The sequence below is a fragment of the Tiliqua scincoides genome, chromosome 5, assembly GCF_035046505.1.
Source record: "Tiliqua scincoides isolate rTilSci1 chromosome 5, rTilSci1.hap2, whole genome shotgun sequence".
In the NCBI taxonomy this organism is placed as follows: domain Eukaryota; kingdom Metazoa; phylum Chordata; class Lepidosauria; order Squamata; family Scincidae; genus Tiliqua; species Tiliqua scincoides.
In genome coordinates this window covers 56,823,837-56,844,184 of record NC_089825.1, presented here as the reverse complement: position 1 = coordinate 56,844,184, position 20,348 = coordinate 56,823,837, and the positions used below count along the sequence as shown (strand labels likewise).

The 20,348-nt window shown below is 45.2% G+C and overlaps 1 protein-coding gene and 1 pseudogene across 1 annotated transcript in view; one reads left to right on the top strand and one right to left on the bottom strand.

Moving 5' to 3' along the window:
* Positions 1–20,348, top strand: part of LOC136652255 (protein C-mannosyl-transferase DPY19L1-like) — a 69,847-nt gene that overhangs the window by 28,557 nt on the left and 20,942 nt on the right. Inside the window, exons 10-15 of the mRNA XM_066629185.1 lie at positions 5,068–5,167; positions 7,973–8,050; positions 8,610–8,696; positions 10,930–10,989; positions 18,165–18,245; positions 19,473–19,574. Coding sequence (XP_066485282.1) covers positions 5,068–5,167; positions 7,973–8,050; positions 8,610–8,696; positions 10,930–10,989; positions 18,165–18,245; positions 19,473–19,574 — 508 coding nt within the window. The remainder of the gene's footprint in view (positions 1–5,067; positions 5,168–7,972; positions 8,051–8,609; positions 8,697–10,929; positions 10,990–18,164; positions 18,246–19,472; positions 19,575–20,348) is intronic.
* LOC136654726 (5S ribosomal RNA) lies at positions 10,550–10,669 on the bottom strand (annotated as a pseudogene).

The window sequence follows — 20,348 nt, the reverse complement described above, 5'->3', positions numbered from 1 at the left end:
TGGTTTTTGGCTGGGATAAGTTCTTAAAGAATCTAATGGGCTCGTGGGGGGGGGGGGCTTCACATCCCCCCACCACAAGCCCATTAGGCTGTTTAAGGTCTTATCCAGCCAAAAAGTTTTTTTTAAAGCAGATTGCTAGGATCTTCTGCTTTACAGGGAACTTAGAGCACCGTCCTATGCTTCTCTACTTAAAAGTAAGTCCTATTATCTTCAGTGGGGCTTTCCCTCAGGGAAGTGTGCATAGTATTGCAGCCTAAGCCCAGCAAATAGGTCTCTTTAATGCAGAAGATTGTAGCAGTCATCTGCTTTAAATGGATATGGGGTACGTTCTTAGACAAGAATTAGCTTGACTTACTCCAGGTCCCTCTAAAGCAGAAGATTGAAGTGATCTTTGGTTTTAAAAGGACCTTCTTTCTGGGGTAAGTTCTTAGAAAGCTAATGGGCTGAGGTGTGTGTGAATCCCCAGCTCTCCCCCTTCTCCTTTAGCTTCTCTAAGAACTTTTTCCAGCCAAAAGGTTCATTTAAAGCAGAAAATTGCTATGATCTTCTGCAATAAAGGGACCTTTTTACTGGCCTTAGGCTGCAATTCTATGCATCCTTCCCTAAGCCCCATTGAAGATAATGGGACTTACTTTTAAGTAGACGTGTATAGGACTGTGTTCTAAATTCCCTGTGAAACAGAAGATCCTAGCGATCTTTTGCTTTAAAACCCTTTTTGGCTGGGTAAGAGGTTAAACAACCTAATGGGCTTGCAGGGAGCCTTGCTCTTCTCCCATAAGCCCATTAGGTCCTTTAAGAATTTATCCCAGCCAAAAACCTCCTTGAAGAAGGCTGCTTCCCAGCAGCCTGGCCCTTTAAGGATAAAACCCAGGCTGAGATTAAGACAGAGCAGTTAAGGTCTGCTTCCTGTTAACCTCCAGCGAGTTATTGAGAAGACACCAGGCTGCAGTGAGCTGCTAAGCTCATAGTGACCTAGTTTAACGCAAGAATTCCCCCAGTAAGTTGGAATCGGAGAGGGGGGGAACAGGCGCCTGTGGTTTCAAGTATCAGCGGAGGGGAGGTCCAAAACAGAACCCCCATGGATAATGGGGCACACTTGTTTATCCCATCTTCTGGAAAGTGTGGTATTCTATGTAAGGCATACTGAGCATTTTTGGCATCTCTGCCTTTTTAAAACACTGGACCAGTGAGTGACACTGGCTCCAAATCAGGAAGCCGAAAATAGTTTGAGGAAACCCCCATGCATGCTGAAACTGTTTTTTGTCTGTGCCTTCATTTGAGGGTGCACATGCATATGTGGTTACTGCAAATTTGCACTCATTCATGAACTAATTAATGATTCTTTTGATAACAGTTTCTTCCCTTTCTCTATAAAAGTCGGTGTACTTGATATAGTTCCATTGGCTCAGAAAAAGGAGAAGGGTTTGCAATCAAGGAAATACATAAGTAGGGGGCCACATTTGCCTCTCAGGGTTCTGTCATTCTTAGAACTTAGGTAGGTGAAAAATCTATGTTTTCTTCTAATTTCTTCATACATGGCAATAGAAGACTTACTACAGGTCCAATCTTGTTATGCTGTACACAGATTTGACTCAACACGAATGGCCACTGCAACTGAGGAGGAATGTGCTGATCCCTGGAGAAGGGGAAAAATGCACCCCTCTAAAATGCTTTTCTTACTTTTGTAGAGATTTTTATCTCAACATGAGAAGTTCCCTTTAAATTAAAGGAAAACAGTCCTTTACAATAGTTAGAGAGAAGGCAGCCAGCTGACAATCTATCAATCATTCTCTGTCTAATCGACCTCCTCCCTTCCACCTGAACATGTGAAAGAAAGATAATCCTGATTGTTGTAGGCACCTTCCCTATGAAGAGAGGCTACAGCATTTGGGCCTCTTCAGCCTAGAAAAGAGGCGCCTGAGGGGGGACATGATTGAGACATACAAAATTATGCAGGGGATGGACAGAGTGGATAGGGAGATGCTCTTTACACTCTCACATAACACCAGAACCAGGAGACATCCACTAAAATTGAGTGTTGGGAGAGTTAGAACAGACAAAAGAAAATATTTTTTACTCAGCATATGGTTGGTCTGTGGAACTCCTTGCCACAGGATGTGGTGATGGCATCTGGCCTGGACGCCTTTAAAAGAGGATTGGACAAGTTTCTGGAGGAAAAATCCATTACGGGTTACAAGCCATGATGCGTATGTACAACCTCCTGATTTTAGAAATGGGCTATGTCAGAATGCCAGATGCAAGGCATCTATCCACTCTATCCACTCTGTCCATCCCCTGCATGATTTTGTATGTCTCAATCATGTCCCCGCTCAGGCGCCTCTTCTAAACTGAAGAGGCCCAAACGCTGTAGCCTTTCTTCATAGGGAAGGTGCCCCAGCCCAGTAATCATTTTGGTTGCTATCTTTTGCACCTTTTTCATCTCCACTATATTCTTTTTGAGATGTGGCAACCAGAACTGAATGCAATACTCCAGGTGTGACCTTAGCATCGATCTGTGCAACGGCATTACAATATTAGCTGTCTTATTCTCACTGCCTTTCCTAATGATCTCAAGCATGGAATTAGCCCTCTTCACTGCCGCCACACATTGGGTCGACACGTTCATCGAGTTGTCCACAAGAACCCCAAGATCTCTCTCCTGATCTGTCTCGGATAGCTCAGAACCCATTAGCCTATATGTAAAGTTTTGATTCTTTGCCCCAATCTGCATGACGGTACACTTACTTACATTGAAACACATCTGCCATTTTGCTACTCAGTCTCCCATTTTGGAGAGATCCTTCTGGAGCTCTTCACAATCTCTTCTGATCTTCACCACTCCAAAAAGTTTGGTGTCATCTGCAAACTTGGCCTCCTCACTGCTTAACTGTGCCTCCAGGTAATTTATGAACAGGTTGAAAAGTACAGTCCCAGGACAGATCCTTGGGTCACTCCATTTTTCACCTCTCTCCATTGTGAAAATTGCCCATTGACCACCGGTCTCTGCTTTCTGGACCTCAACCAGATCCTAATTCAGGAGAGGACCTGCCCTCTAATTCCCTGACTGTGGAGTTTTCTTAGCAGGCTTTGGTGAGGGAGCGTGTCAAACGCCTTCTGAAAGTCCAGATATATAATATCCACAGGTTCTCCTGCATCCTCATGCCTGTTGACCTTTTCAAAGAATTCTAAAAGGTCCGTGAGGCAAGACTTACCCTTACAGAAGCCATGCTGATCCTCCCTCAGCAAGGCTTGTTCGTCTATGAGTTTTGGGAGTCTATCTTTGATGAGGCATTCCACCATCTTTCCTGGAATAGTCGTTGGGCTGACTGGTCTATAGTTTCCCGGGTTCCCTCTCCTTCCCTTTTTAAAAATTGGTGTGACATTTCTATCCTCCAATCCTCTGGCACCGTGGCCGTATTGCGGGACAAGTTGCATATTTGATCAAGAGAACAGCAACTTCATTCTTCAGTTCCTTAATAACTCTTGGGTGGATGCCATCGGAGCCTGGTAACTTATTGATCTTTAATTTGGGAGGTCTGGCTCAGTTGGTAGAGCTGCTGCCTTGTATGCCTGAAGATCTGAGGCTGCCAGTTCGAAACAACTGGAAGTACCCGAGAACCGACGCCACGCTGATATACTGATGAGCTGACCCTTGGTGGCAGAGAGGAGTTGCTGTCAAGTGGAGCGTGGGAGGCGAAGGGCCAGAGAGAGGCCAGACCAGGAAGGAATCCAGCTGGAACGAGGAGTTCTATGAAAAACTAGAACTATTCAATTGTAAAAATCCCTGCGGGGGTTTAGAACAGCCTGCCTATGTAAACCGCCTTGGATTAAAGTCTGAGGAGAAATCTGACAACCAAAGAAAGGCGGTATATAAATACTTGTATAAATATAAATAAATAATTTGTCATTTAGGTCTGAAACATCTTCTTTTTTCACCTCTATCCGACTTAATTCCTTGGTCAGGAGGGGCCATTCAGGCAGCATTTACTCTTTCTCACCTTAGTGGACACCCCTTGGCAGTGTCTGAGGGACGTTATAAAAAGATTCCCTTTTTGGAGCACCTTTGCTCTACAGTCTGAAATAAATTGAAACCATGGAATATGTGTTGCTGTGGTGCACATTATATAAAGATATTCCCTCTGCTGTCATCTTCCCATTGCCAATATCTGGTTTTTACATGTCAACAATATACTTACTTGCTATTGTCTGATTCTAATCTGGTATTTACATATAATGTTGAAAATTCTTTGCTGCTGTGATATGTATCCGAAAAATGATGCTGAAAGAAAGTGGATTCATTCATCTGGATTAAAGTTAACATTTGGAAAGCAGTGTTGACCTTAAATGTGGCTTGTTAATAGACATTAGTATTACCAATCAAGCAGATCATTGTAAATAGAGAACCTATTAGTCCGGTTGGAGATACAGCACAGCAGAGGCAATACAGAAGTGTTTTATGGATGGTAAAGGCTATCATAATTTGGATTTTAAATTCAGTTGCTTAATTTTTCCCCTCACTTTTTCTACATTCATTATGTTACCACTGTGCTGATGTTATTTTTGTACTGGTCTTTGTAATAAAGTCTATTGCTCTTGGCATTTCTCAGTCAAAATTCAAGGCTGTTTGAAATAATAATAATAAATAATAATAACAGGTATTTATATACCGCCTTTCTTGGTCTTTATTCAAGGCGGTTTACATAGGCAGGCTTTATTTAAATCCCTTATTAAATAGGGATTTTTACAATTGAAAGAAGGTTCTTTCTTTCAAGAACCACTACATTCAGGTGTTTCATTCCGATCTGGCTTCACATTCTGGCCTCCATCCTCCCACGCTCAGAGCAGATGGAATAGCTCGGCTTCATCTTGTCAGCTGCTTCAAGGTCACACGGTGCCTTGTGCCACATGAACTGGCGACCTTGTGGATGTTATCTTCAGGCAGACGGAGGCTGTACCCTCCAGACCAGACCTCCTGCCCTGAAATGTTTCATTCTTGCTGCTTTTTATATTCACAGGTAGTCTAGATATTGTTGAGTTTACTGGTGTTTATTTTTTTCCCCTCCCAAGGACTCAGAATGTTAATAGAAGAAACCTGATAGCGTTATCTGTGTCTAATGTTTTTTTCATGCTTCCATGGCAGTTTGCTCAGTTTGTTCTTCTAACACAGGTAATATTTTGATGAATTTGACTGGACTACAGTTATCCATTTGTTTATATCATGCTGTTGTAAATAATAGTTCCCAATGGTTTTAAATCAGATCTGAATACCAATACTTGAAATATCAAACACTGAACAAGCAATTGCTGAGAGTCAATTGTTCAGGAATCTCTTAAGATTTTCTCAGCATGCTTGTTTAAAATTTTTACACCTTACCTTTCTGCTCCCAAGTCAGTATAAAAATTTATTCCTTTTTGAGCTAAAATTGGGAGGGGCCAGTCCAGGTAAAGGCCTGCTGCTGCTGAAACATTTCTTCATTAGTTCCATTGTAAGGGTACTAACTATTTTTTCAGGCCTAAGATGGTGGATGACCATTTTACATTATGAGGATGTACAAAAGAACTTGCACTCTAATCTGTATTGCCCATTGGGATGCATTAAAAGAACGTAAGCCTCTACACTGTATAATAAGCTATGCCTGAAACTGCCCTCAGTGGTTCAGATCAGGTTACCATGCTGTATATGGTACTGCTGTTTACAACTAACAAATCTAGAGCCCCCACAGTGTCATGAAATGCGTTCCATAATAGTGTAGATCAGGGGTGTCCAAACTTTTTGGCAGGAGGGCCACATCATCTCTCTGACACTGTGTCAGGGGCTGGGGGGGAGTTACATTTCAAATTTGAATAAATTTACATAAATGAATATATTAGAGACAGAACTTATATGAATGAATGAATTTTACTGAACTTTTTTGTAATACACGTGAGATCCAGAAAAAGGGGGTTATTAAAATAATTCCTGACACATATAATACACCTCTTCCCTGGGAAAAGTACAGAACAAACTTAAGAGGAGTCACAGTGGGCTTCTCCCTCTCATGCAGGAGCACGTTTTTACTCTCACTCCCCCCCCCCCAATCCTGGCAACAAGCAGCAGCAAAGGAACACAATCAGGGAGCTGGTGGGCATCTGCCCCCTCAGGACAGAAGTTTGTTTCTCCTCATTCACACAGAGAAGGGAGCTGCCTGTCTCCCCTTTGCAGTCCCTCGTCCAGCCTGTAGCCAGCACCAAACAAACTTGGAAGCAAGCAGAGAGCTGTGTGTATTTCCCCATTCACAAATGGACCCCCACCTTCTTCCCTCTCTGCCAGCAACCCCAAGAAGCAAAAGCAGTAGGTTTCCTCCCCATTCATACATCCCATGAGTTCTTCCCTGCAGCCCAATCGGATCCACACTTTCCTGGGAGTAAGCCCCACTGACTTTATGGGACTTACTGCCGAGTAGACATGCTCTCCAGCTGCATTCAAACATCCCAGTGACTTCTCTCCTCCAGTGCCAGCCCCCCAACCCACCCCAAGCACACTCAGTCCAATCGGATCCACACTTTCCTGGGAGTAAACCCCACTGAGTCTGATGGGATTTACTGCTGAGTAGACATGCTCTCCAGCGGCATTCAAACATCCTGTGATTTCTCCCTTGCAGCGTCCGCCCCCCAGCCTACGCAAGCAGCACAAATAGACTCAAAGTTTCTCCTCCCTCCTCAGTGCCTGCCCCCCCAAGCCAAGCTCAAGCAGCACGAACAGACCCAGGACTTCTCACCCCCATCCGAAGCCTGCACTCAGCTGCAGCCTCCCCAGCATAAGAACAGCCCCACTGGATTAGGCCATAGGCCCATCTAGTCCAGCTTCCTGTATCTCACATCAGCCCCACCAAATGCCCCAGGGAGCACACCTGATAGCAAGAGATCTGCATCCTGGTGCCCTCTCTTGCATATGTCATAGCCCATTTCTAAAATCAGGACGTTGCACATACACATCATGGCTTGTAACCCGTAATGGATTTTTCCTCCAGAAGCTTGTCCAATCCCCTTTTAAAGGCATCCAGGCCAGATGCCATCACCACATCCTGTGGCAAGGAGTTCCACAGACCAACCACATGCTGAATAAAGAAATATTTTCTTTTGTCTGTCCTAACGCCCAACACTCAATTTTAGTGGATGTCCCCTGGTTCTGGTGTTATGTGAGAGTGTAAAGAGTATCTCTCTATCCACTTTATCCTTCCCATGTATAATTTTGTATGTATTCTAGGCCAAACATACTTTCAACCTAATGGGAGGGTTGCAGATGGGCGGGGCTCCTGCTCTTCTTTGAGTGCTTAGCCTTTTCCTCACTGTCGCTGCAAAGAGCAGTCGCGTCAGGGAAGAGCAGTTGTGTCGGGGCAGCGAGGGCTCTGGCAGGTCTCCGGCGGGCCGAGTGCCCATTGGAGATGGGGGGCTCCCTGGGGATTGGGGCCCTCTGCGGACCACAAATGGCCCAGGTGCTGGGGTTTGGGCAACCCTGGTGTAGATGCTGATTGACAGCTTAGTAGTAACAGTGGAAGTGTCTGCGGGTGGAGCAGCTCCAAAATGGCGACTGCTGTATCCAGCAGCCCAGCCAAATCTGCTGGAGTTGCAGGAGCTGCAGTGGGTCTCCCCATTGCACAGGGGCCACAATGGATCTTTTCCAGTCTGTGCTGGCTGTTTTCCCAGAGCAGGATGGAGGACTTCCTTGTTGGGCTTTTCAGCCCAACATGGAGGATAGGATTCGGTGGAGTATGGTTCCGCTGATCCCACTCCCTCCTGCCCTGGTTCCCTCCCCTTCCCATTCCAACCACTTCCCGCTTCCTCCCGGCTCCTAACATACCGCCGGCTGGCGCTACAGAAACACCAGCTGGCCCTCCATGCAGCACTGAGGCAGCTTAGGATTTGGCCCTGATTGTCTTAATTATTTCTAGGCCAAACATACTTTCATTTTCTTTGTTATTTTCATTTGCAGGTGGTGTCAGTTTTTGGACTATATGTTTTAGGCTTCATTGATTCATACAAGCTACAGACGATACTTTATGCTCATATGGTAAGACTTTTCCTTAAATCTTAATAAATTTGGAGGTAGTAGAACCAATATTTGTAATTTTGTGTACTATCAATCACAATGAATTCTCTTCCTAGTTGTGATGCATTCTGGGATGACATTGGGGAAAAGGAGGAACCTCTGAGTGACCAGGAAGAGGTTGCAGGCAGCTCAGAAGGCTGCCTGCAGCCCTGAAAACACAACAGTTTTGCTGTGCTGAAGTAAACAAAACTATTTTTAACATTTACCTTCAGTCTTACCTTCACTTTCCCTATCTTTTAAGGTGGCGTCCCCGGTATCTGCAAAACAGTGGATATTGGGGTACGCATGTACTGTAGAAGTACATTTTACATGTTCTGAGTACTTTTTGTTGGAAGAATCCTGTAAGAACCTGGAACATTGGTGCAATATTTATACATTCAATAAAATATGTTTTAGACTGTCACCATTATGTTGTAACTTACTTTAATAAAATTCATTGGCTTCAGAGAGATGCTACAACTGTCAGTGCTCTCATTAGCTCGATCATTGCATTAGATAAACTTTTAATCTTTTTTTTTAGGCATCCCTTGCAGTATGTTTTGTCCTGATGTTTGGAAACTGTATGTTGCTGACATCCTACTATGCTGCCTCTTTGGTAGTTTGTTGGGTAAGTTAAGGGCTACTCCAGAACGTTCCGCTCGCTGTACTGATTGCCATGATGAGTCACGTGATATCTGGACAAAAAAAGTACATTATATATGGTTTAAAAAAATATTGGTTCTTTATATAGGAATGGCAAGGCTTTTCAACTTGAGAAATAAAAATTTAATGTTGTCAAAACCTGTATCTCCTTTATGAGCATCTTGTTTACTGCAGTTCCTTCAGTCCTAGAAGAAATGACAGGCATGCAATGGGTCTTTGTACCTTGCGTTTTAATAATGTATTACAAGCCTGTCTCCTTGGCTCTCTGAAGGCCCCGGGGGTCACTCAAGGAAGGTGCCGCTGCCCCGGAGGCATGTCACTCTGGGGCGTGGTTGCCCCCTTGCTGCCACTGTTTAGGTAGTTTATTTGTGTCTTATGCCCATGGTTGTCAGCAGCAGTAGCCACAAGCATCGAACAGGCATACCCCCCTAAGAGCATAACTACATAGTAAACTACTTGAACTAAACTTACAGGAGCAGTTTTAAGACTTGCGTGCTACTTGAATGCACAACTACAATGAACCTAAATAGTGCCAAACATAAAGAAGATACATGAAAACTTTGAGAATATCACACCTTAAACCAGCAGAATTGAACATAGCATTGAATTGCTATGGGAATAAAACCTGGTCTTACACTGCAGGGGAAAATAAAAACCATCAAGAACCTGCCATGGTGTTGTGGGTGCCTTGTGGGACATTGGTTGTGCTTCATACTGATTGGATGGGAACCATTCTGGTGGCCTTCTATTATCCTGGCCTTCAATTGGAGCCAAGTCACATTTGCTTACTCGCATGTAAACGTGAATATATAGCTCATTTTCACTTTCCATAGGGCTCAGTACATTTGTCAGCTTGGAAAGGGGCTTCCTTCTTGGGTGTTTTTTGGAGCCTGCGTTTTTTAAGATTGGGACCATTCTGGTGGCATTGCATTTCTCTCGGCCTGCCTTTTGCAGTGAACCAAGGCACGTTCACCTACTAGCAAGTAAATGCACAGTGCAGCTCAATTTCACTTTCCATAAGGTTTCATGTGCTTTCCTTCTTAGTATGCTCTGAGTATGCTCAGAAGCATACTGAGTATGCTCAGAAGGCAGAGCTGCATGTGGAGTTAGGGGCTTAGAAATGTGGTCAGAAGTACTCAGAACAGTTCACAGACACTTCCTAGCACCTTTAATAGGTAGGTTTTGGTATTATTTTGTTGATTGAGCAGGATATTGCATTTTATAAGCCCAATTTTGTGTTATTTTGCATTATTTTATTTTTACCATTTTAGACTGTCCCTAGTATTGTAACGTGAGGAAAAACCTGTGCTGTCAGGGGAATTTTGCATTAGAATTTGTGTTAAAATTCCTTATTCTTGATCACTTTGGTAAGTAGTGGTAGTCAGGTTTAGTCTTGAAGAGTTATGTGTTTGTGAAAAATGATAATTTTTAAAAATTTAGTAATAAAATAAATAGCACTGTATTGTGCTTTTTTATATGAAAGGCAAGTATGGTGAACTGAACTATAAGATCAAGAAGATAAATAAAGCAAGTGGCAGAATGACACTAGTAATTTGAAATTCTCAATTTTTTTCTTGCGGGAGGTGGTAATATAGTGTATGTAAGAATAAGTCCAACATTTGTTTTCCTCTTGAAACATCTTTTACACATCTTGAAAATTGCTCCAGGATATATACCAGAAAATATACCTGAAAATTGCTCCAGGATACATACCAGAAAATATACCAGGATTGCTCAATTTCTGCATGTTGAAACAGCAATGATGGGTTTTGGTATCTATGTATGGTTGGCAACCTTCAGTCTCGAAAGACTGGTATAAGCCTACAGCACCCGTTATTCCCAGGAGGTCTCCCATCCAAGTACTAACCAGGCCTGACCCTGCTTAACTTCCAAGATCAGATGAGATTGGGCATGTGCAGGGTAACAGTTGCTGCATTTTATGTCATACAATAAATCTATCAATTAGCTTACTGAGATCGGGCATGTGCAGGGTAATAGTTGCTGCATTTTATATGTCATACAATAAATCTATCAATTAGCTTACTGTGTACATGTATATTTATTTTTTTTACACTACTGTTTCAAGTTAATCTGTGATACATCATTTTCACTAATTACTTCAACATTGTGAGCTAAAATTCAGAGAAATGTATAAATGTGGAAGTAATACTGTTAATAGAAAACTTTTGTTATTTTAGGGTATCCTTGAAGTCTGTCCTAAATACCTGAGAATGTGTAGAAACTATATTTCTCTATGGGTAAGGACTGACAATTCATGTTATTAATTTTAGAAGATATATTTATCAGCAGGATAATCTGTAAATGAATTTTTTAAAAATGAATCATTTTGAAGAAAAAATTGTGATCAAATTTAACCATTCCAATTCTTCAGCCTATTTTAATAAGAGAAAAATATTTCTGTTCTGTAGGCTTTTAGATCTCTGAAACAGAGATAAAAAAGTATTTGTCAGCTGCTGATTTTGTTTTAATTGATGTTTGAATTTAATTGCAATTAAATTATCTTAAAACATAATGTTCTTTGGAATGGGAAGGGGGGCATTCTTCACTGTGTGGGTATGCTCCTCCCACCACATGAGACAGGCTGAATTTGATTGGTGCTTCCTCCTCTGGTTGGGAGGGCATCCCAACCCAGTCTGGTCCTGGCTCCCATAGGGACAGGTCGGGTTTTCGCAGAGCTCCAGAGAGCTCTGTTAGTTTGCTTCTCCTACTCTTCTTTAGGCCTGTAGGCCTCTCTGGTTCCACATGGCAGAATAAGTAGGCCTCAGTTGCGCAGCAGCCACCCTTCTCTGGCACACAAGCTGCCCATCTGCAGCTCCATCAGTGCAGGAGGCCTTGGAGCAGAGAGGAGGCTGCAGTGCCTGGGTGAGCGCCTCCCTGCCCAGGAACGCCCCCGCTGCGCTCCCCCTCTTGCCTGCAGCCATCGCAAGCCCCGCAGTCTGAGCTCCCGCAGTGCTTCCCATTCATACCTGACGCCTCAGGGGGTCTCCGGAGCAACCTTGAGCCCCGGAGTGTTTGGCGTGACAACGGCCTGCACACGGGAAACCAGCACACCCACGCCCTTTCTCCAGAGTTCCCCGCTGTAGCAGAGGGAACCCAGGAGTCTGCAGCTGCATCCCAGGCGCCCTCAGGACCAGCATGACAACAGGTACAGGGGCCCTGGGAGCCTTGTTATGCAACGGGAGGGGGAGCAGTCCCAGCCCTCAGGGGGAAGTGAGAACCCCTCAGAGGCAAGAGAAGGGGGGTTCCCTGCAGCACAATGGCCCAACCACGTCCCTCCCAGCAGGGAGCCTTGGGCGCTCCATAGCCCTCCCAGTCTATTGCAGCGTTGTGGACGGGGCTATGAGGACTCGGATATCTTCCATTATTAAGAAGACCCTAAGGAGGCAACAAAACCATGTAAAAGGTCCCATGCCTCCGTTTCTTCTTGGTCCTCTTCTGACTCCACCAGTGATTCCCCCTCTTCCAAATGCATGAAGAAATCTATGTGCAGAAGAAAAAAGGGTCCTGAACTGGCAAGGCAAAGGGCAAGCACAGAGCCCATTCCTGCCAGGATCTTAACTTATCCTCTTCCTCAGCCTCCTCTTCTGACACAGACAAAGAGGAGGGGGAGCTGTCTTGGGAGGACTTAGCAGAAGACTTGGGACACAAATTTGACAGGCTTTTCCCTGTTGATTTTTCCAGAATGATAGAGAAAGCATCTCAATCCCTCCATCTTTCTACCCTTCCTCTGATCCCGACAAGGACCCAGCTTCTGCTGAGCCCAGGCAACCTTTTCCCCAGTGGCCAAGCAAGCCAGAAGTCCCTTTTCCAGACACATTCCAATGATAGGGAATGGAGCAAACCAGGGCAGTTAAAGCACAGTTCCAGGTTAATTGATGGACTACTTTCTAACTGACATGGTGATGCAATCCCTCAAGGTTTCCCTGGTGGATACGCCCTCTGCAGTATTGCCTTCGGAGGGAGAGAGTAGTCCTAAGGATAACTGCAATAAGAGAATGAATTTCTCCCTCAAGAAAAGTTTCAAATCTTCCTCCTTTGCATTCAGAGCAGCAACCTCCACCTCAGTCATGTCCCGGCTGCCTACCTTTGGGCGGAAGATCTAGCTGAAGCAGAGAGAGGTCTATTCAAGAAGACCAAGAGCTGCCTTAAGAAGATCTCCCTGGCAGCAGCCTTAACCACTGACTCTTCTTTTGATGCAATGCAACTTAATGCCAGAGCCATGGCCTCCAATGTAGTCTTCAGGTGCAACATCTGGCTCTGCCACTGGGATGGTGATGCTGGCTCTCTGTCCAGGCTGGTAGGCATTCTTCTTGAGGGCTCCAAATTGTTTGGCCAGGCCTTGGATCCACTGCTGGTAGAGAACAAGGACAAATGAAAGGTTCTTCCATCTGTCAAAAAGGATCTCCCCAAGGAGAAGAATAGTTCCCTTTGTTTCTTCAGAAGCGGTCCTCGCAGGCATGACCAGCCCCATCAAAAATCCAGGGCCAGGTGGACAAATGCCCAACTCTCCCTAGAGGCAGACTCTCCTCCAGCAGAGGGCAGGCTATATCCAAGCCCTCCAAGGACCCGGGGGGGACAACATGATGCCAGGCTAGGAGACTTCCTCTGCCATATCGGGGGTGCCTCCTTGGATTCGCAGACCACTGGCAGGCTGCCACCTTCGAGACTGTCTCGCAAGGATACTCCTTAGAGTTTGCCAGTTGTCCACGGACCAGGTTTTGGCAACTCCCAATTTCCAGGGACCCTTCCGAACACCAACAGAAGCTACAGGCTATCCAACACCTGCTGGATATCCGGGCGATAGAGCCGGTTCCACGGAACCAAAGGGGCAAAGGAGTCTACTCTGTGTTCTTCCTGGTCCCGAAGAAGAACGGGAACATGAGAATCATATTAGACCTCAAGTGTCTGAACCACTTCTTAGTCAAGAAGAGGTTCAAGATGGAGACCTGGAGGTCAATCATGGCTGCTCTAGAGGAAAGGGACTTCATTACTTCCATAGCCCTATCTGAGGCCTATTCTACAGGGAAAGATAGGGGAAGATTCCTGTCCTTCCCCTTCATCTGCAGTATCTCAGATTTTGTTACGGGAGGCGCCATTTTCAATACAGAGCCGTCCCCTTCGGTCTCATGGCAGTGCCCTGTGTCTCTACGAAAATCCTCATGGCGCTGATGGCATCCCTGAGACAATGGAATTGCTCTCTTCCCGTATCTCGATGATATCCTAATCAAATTCCCCTCCTTTGTCCATGAGTAGAGGGATCTTCAGACCACTCTGCAGGTACTGTGTCGATACGGATTTGTTGTCAATGAGAAGAAGAGCTACCTGACTCCGCGACAACAATTGGAACACCTGGGCCTTCTAGTGGACACCAAGGAGTTTCGCATTTCTCTCTTTGGAACGCCAACATTCTCTAGTGACTGCTCCAACACACAAAGTCAGAGCAAAGTGTGCTCCTCCTGGAGCTGGCCTCCCTTCTGGGTCTAATGGTGTCTTGCCAGGACATGGTGGATTAGTCCAGGTTCCACCTTCTCCCTTTGCAGGTACTGCTCAGACCATTCTTACACCTCATAGAACGCAGGACCACAGTGCCCATTCAGGTCACTGATCATCTATGTGCCTGCCTGGATTGGTGGCTCAAACCAGACAGGCTATCCGGAGGAATCAGCCTGGAGCTTCTGTGCAGAGTGATAGTTACCACTGCTGTGAGCCTTCTCGGTTGGGAAGCAGATGTCCAGAACAGCCTGGCTCAGGGGATGTGTCCCCAGAGGAACATGAGCATAGCATCAATTGGCTCAAAGTCTGTGCCATCTGTCTAGCCCTCATGAGGTTCAATTCCATCCTACAGGGAGCTAATGTTCTGGTTTGGATGGACAACACAACAGTGAAGGCGTATGTCAACTGCCAGGGGGGCACATGGTCAAGGAGTCTGATGAAGGAGGCTGCTCTCCTGTTTGAATAGGCGGAAGGGCACCTGGCTTCTCTGAAGGCGGAGCACCTAGCGGGAACCTCCAATATGGCTGTGGACTGGCTCAGTCATCAGACACTCAATGAGGCAGAGTGGCAGCTTCATCCCAAGGTCTTATCTGTGATTGCTAGGTGGTTTGGCACCCCGATTCTGGACCTCTTTGCTATCGGAAAATTCCCAGAACACAAGGTTCTTCCCAAGGTCTGTCCCCAGGGGCAGAGGGCTTGGGCGCTCTTCAGAGCTTGTGACCAACCGGGCTACTATATGCCCTCTTCCACTGATTGCGGTCACACCAGTTACTTCTCACTGGCTGTGCAGACCTTAGTTCCCGGGAATCCTGGCCCTAGCTACCTATCTGGGTTGGGCCTTGCCATTCAGGCCGGACCTGTTGAGTCAGAATCCCCTGCTGAATCCAAGACCAGACATGTTCCACCTGATGGCTTGGCGTTTGAGTGGGAGGAGCTAGTTAAGAAGGGTTATCTTGAGGGCATCCTTAACACCCTGTTAACATACAGGAAGGTCTCCACTAATAAGGTCTGTGGTTTTATGTGGAAGAAGTTCTACCACTGCTGTGCTGGTTGGGGAGTGGAATCTACCAAACTCAAGATCAAGCATATTCCTGGTGTTCCTCCAGGATGAGCTAGAAGAAGGCTTTTGCACCGACACTCTTGAGATACCAAGTGGCCGCGCTTAACAGCATCCTGGGAGCAAAGGGCGAGGTCGCATTTCTACCTATTCCCATGTCAAGCAGTTTCTCAGGGGAGTGGCCCTGAACAATCCTCCCGCGGTTCGTAGATTCTCCACCTGGGACCTTGGAGTAGTCCTCAGGGTGATGATGGGTTCCCCTTTTAAACCTCTTGACAAAACATCCTTGAAAGACCATTCTTGATCCTTGAAAGGCCATTTGGGAGGCTTACAAGGCCTCCCAGTGGGAGCCCCCTCGGGATCACAGCCCATTCAACGAGGGGGACAGCAACTTTGGCAGCCTTTCAAGGGCTAGCTGCCCTAGAAGAGATCTGCCGGGCAGTTACTTGGGCTTCTCCCAACTCCTTCACCAGGCACGATAAAATAGATGTGGCAGCCTCAGCTGAGGCCACATTTGGGAGAAGGTGCTGCAGTGAGGGACGCCGTGACCTCCCCACGGTTGATATGGTGCTCTGGCATATCCCACACAATGAAGAATGCCCCCCTTCCCATTCCAGAGAAAAACAGATTTCCTTACCTGAGAATATCCTGTTCTTGGAAGGGGAAGGGGGACATTCTGCCCACCCTTTGGGGTCACAGCGGCCTTTCACTGTTGGATCCTGCATCACGGTCTAGTCAGTTAGGGTTTCCTGAGGGCAGGATCCTGTTCTCAACTGTTATGGGCTCTCTTCTGTTATACACGCAGAGCCCCTGTTGTTTTTCTGCCTTTTTTCCTTTATCTACTGCCAGGGCGTTTTCACCCAGTGGTTTTTTCTAGTTAAAGAAGCAGCGTGCTGCAGGCCGCGAGATGGTGTCGGCAGGACGATATGGGAGGATCTCAACCTTTGCTCTGCAGTCCCGGACTGCGTTGGGATGCCCTCCCACCAGAGGAGGAAGCACCAATCAAAGCTGGCCCTGTCTCATGTGGTGGGAGGGGCATACCCACACAGTGAAGAATGCCCCCCTTCCCCTTCCAAGAACAGGATATTCTCAGGTAAGGAATTCCGTTTTTTTAAGATTGTTTTAATGTAGTGTTATTTGGTTATTTTAATTTGAACTATCTTCACAGCCTCTTGTAGCCCAAACAGTAGGGTACAAATGTAGTAAAAATGAAAATTCATATTTAGTAATCCATTCGCACAGGCTTTCTTCTTAGCCTTTAATAACCCAATTCTATTCAGCGCTGGTACAGCAGGGCTGCACAGCCGACGCTGTATCCAGAGCTGAAATTAAGCAGGCTGGAGATCTCCTCAGGTAAGGGTTCCCATACATCATGTTGAGCCCCGGCCAGCCCAGTGGAGCTGCTCTGATCTGTGCCAGCAAAACCTCTGGCGCAAGTTTGAGCAGCCCTGTGTAGGGCTTTTGGACCCGGGAAGGGGTTTAAGAAACAGCAGAGGTCTTCTCCGCCATCCCCACTGCCCTTTGCTGCAAACATGCTTTGCATCAAGTTTGCACTAACAGAACAGTGGCTGCATTGGCACTCTGCTACAATAGGATTGGGCGGTATGGTTTCATAACTCTTTAAGGGCCCAATCCTATCCAGCTTTCCAGCACCAGTGCAGCCGCAATGCGACCCCAAGGTAAGGGAACAAATATTCTCATACCTTGAGGAGGCCTCTGTGGCTGCCTCCTCACCACAGGATGCAGCACACGCCCCATTGGCACAGCTGCACTGGCGCTGGAAAATTGGATAGGATTGGGCCTATCTTAATTCTGAAAAACAAGATTTAGTAGTAACGAGTTCTGTTGTTCTAGTGCGGGGAACTGTGAACTCCAGCCCGTGGGCTAGATCTGGTGCACTGAAATAATCATTCTGGGAGCAGTGGTGGCAAAGCCTTACTGTTCCCGCACACAGCAACCAGTTTTTGTGCCATATAATTGCAGAGTCTCGCACTGGGGAACTGCTTTCCCAGGAAAGTGTGGTGCAGAGGCATCTGGGGTGATTGGAAGTGGCTCCCCAGCATGAGGATCTGTGATCACATGGTGTGAAAACTGGTTGTTGCACACCAGAACAGCAAGGGTTTGTCACTGCTGCACTACCCCAGAATGAATATTCCAGCTGACCACAAACTGGAGTTTGGAGACTGCTGTTCTAGTGGAAAGAGCTTATTGGGGAACTTAGTATGTCATTCCTCATGAACTGCTTTGTGACTTTTTAAATTGTTGATGTCAGTGATATCTTGTCAGTTTGATTTGCCAACGGCTTAATGAGAAAGGTTATTAGTTGGCTTTGCTTGTTTAACCTTGTAACTATTGTTAATTTTTAAAAATGCTTGAAAGGAAAGCTTTGTAAAAATTATTTCACCAATAGATATTGTCTTGTGTTAAAAAAAAGTGGGGTAAAGCTGTCTTCTTTGCTTCTCACAACAGAAAAAAAAATTTTTTAGTTGGCAGAAAAGAGGAGTAGTTGCTTAGAAAAAGTTCTAATCAAGATATTCTTAATCTTGGGGACACTGTTAGAAAATCAAAATCTGTCTCTTTTTACTCCTTTCTGGTTTGGGAGACACTTATCCTAGGGAGTGACAAGGATCCAGTGGAATTGGGCAGTGGCTTGTTGCTGCTCAGTACAGGTCCCACCATCTATCTGTCCATCAAAGGTGGATGTTTTACTAGTGTTTTAATGTACTTGTGAATATATATTACATACCGTAAGTTTATAAAACAGGTTTTCAACATCTTGAAGTTTTTCTTTCATAGTGGATGCCTCTTTCATTAAATGCTGGGCTCTTCTCTGTTCTTCTAATTGTGTCTTTCATATTTTAGGCCATTGAAGGAGTTTCATGTGTCCTTGGGACAATTACCTTGAGGACCTTGATGTGTCTAATTTTAGGAGTATCTGATGATGTAAGTAATAACTTTACTGTTTCATATATTCTACTTGTTACTCCTATATAACCTCTTAATGGCTGTATACAGTATGAAAACTTCTTGCCCATATTAATAAATGATCCTGAAAAATTAAATGGCCATGTCATTTATAAATGATCCTGAAAAATTAAATGGCAATGTCATTTTTCACTTTCATGCCTGTAAAGGTTCCTCTTTCCTCCCAATGCAGACACAAGCACACATTCCATTTACAGTAAAAGCTGCATTCTCTGGCACTTGATAAAGTGTCAAGACTTGGTTAACTGGAATCTTTCAGGGATGTGCGGTGCAGGTGTGGCAGGCTGTAAGAAGAACCTCTTCAGGTATAAGCAGGCAGGGCAGCTGCGCTGCTTTTCCATGGACTACGATGAGGTGGTTCTGCCTCACCTGCCACACCCACACTGCACCACACATCCCTGGAATCTTTACTTGCTGCCTTGGGTAAAAACACCAGTTAACTGGGTTGACAAACTGCCAGTTAACAAAGCCACACCACAGCTGCCCCTTGATTACAGTGTTCCCTCTGTAGTGCTTCTCTGCCCTCTTTCCTCCTTTCTGAGGGTTCCCTAGGAACAGTGATGTTTCTTTCTTATGAGGCCCTCATGTGGAAGGAAATGGAAGTTCTGTTCCTGTTGGACCCTTATGAAGAAGGAAGGAGTATGGAGAGGGACTGCAGAGGAAGCACTGTCTATTAAAGAAGGAGCAGCGATTGTGAAGCACATTCAAGAAACAGTTGTCCCCTGTTACCCATGCAAATCGGATAACAAAACTTTCACTGTATTTAGTTCCCCCCCAATATATACTCGAAGCAGTGAGAATCAGAAGGAATGACATTTGTTACCAGTTTTATTATATGGCAGTTTCAGTCCATAACAAATACAAAAGCAGAAACACACCAATTCTATGCACCACCCCAATCTTATTTCTCAGTAGTGAAGAACATACAGTACGATTCCGGGGACATTACTTACAGACAAGTATTCATAGATTCCAGTATACAAATTATGTTATATTGTTTTTAAAAGGTTAAATTTACTGTAGGAAATCTAATTTGTCTTGTATATCTCTTGTACATTAATATTGAACCAGTTAAAATAATGTCATATAGTCCAAAAAATTATGCCTTTCTTACAAACTGACTGAAAAATATTTTAAATTCTTGAGAATTGTTCAACAAATATTTTCACTGTTATGTCCTCTCAGGCTAATATAAGCAACTTGTTAAAGGCAAAACTAACTGGTTATAGAGATTTTGATACATCATTCTACACCTGTGGTGCGGAGTTTGATTTCATGGAAAAAGAGGTAATTCAAAATCCATTGATTATAAATGGAATAGTTGTATGTTCGCACTTTGCTCTTTCCTAAAGTTTATTAACTTCAGAAAATTTTTGACTATGTTGATGCTTTCCTGCTAAGATGTAGGATTCTTAAACCTGTTTAATGAAATTGAATAACAATTAGCAGAATAAGGGTGCAATTCTGAAGCGCCCATAGGCCGATGCAAGTCCCTTGCGCCGGCCCAGAAGGGTTGGCCCATTTGCGCCTCCTCAGGAGGAAGCCGGGCCTCTGCTGGCTGCCCTAGGTCTGAATGCAGTGCTGGTGGGCCAGCACAGGCATTTCCCCAGCAGAGGAAGGGCATTCCAAACTTTCTGGGAAAGCTCTTCGCACCAGCTTTAGGTGGGGTCAAATGTTAACGGCCTCACCTCCATGCAGAGCTGACTGTTTCTCACAGAGCTATAGGATGTTGACTGGAAGGGCTCACAGCTAATAGTTAAATAACCTTAAATTGAATATTTCTCCTCCAACCTCTTACCTTCTGTGTATATGAGGGGTTGTAGATGCGATTTCGCTGAGGGGAGGAGGCATGCTGGGGTCTCCTTAAAGGAGCTGTGATAGCAGTGGGAAGATTATAGTGATTCTGGCAAACAGTTTGTAGCACACACAGTGCTATTGAGGTTGGACGACCTAAGTGTTGAATTTTAGCAGTGGAAGCCAGCAAAGTTTGCTCAGTCTTGCTGCTGCTGGCTTTGCTGGGAGAGGCATGCGGCACTCAGGAGGGCTAAGCTTCATCGTGTC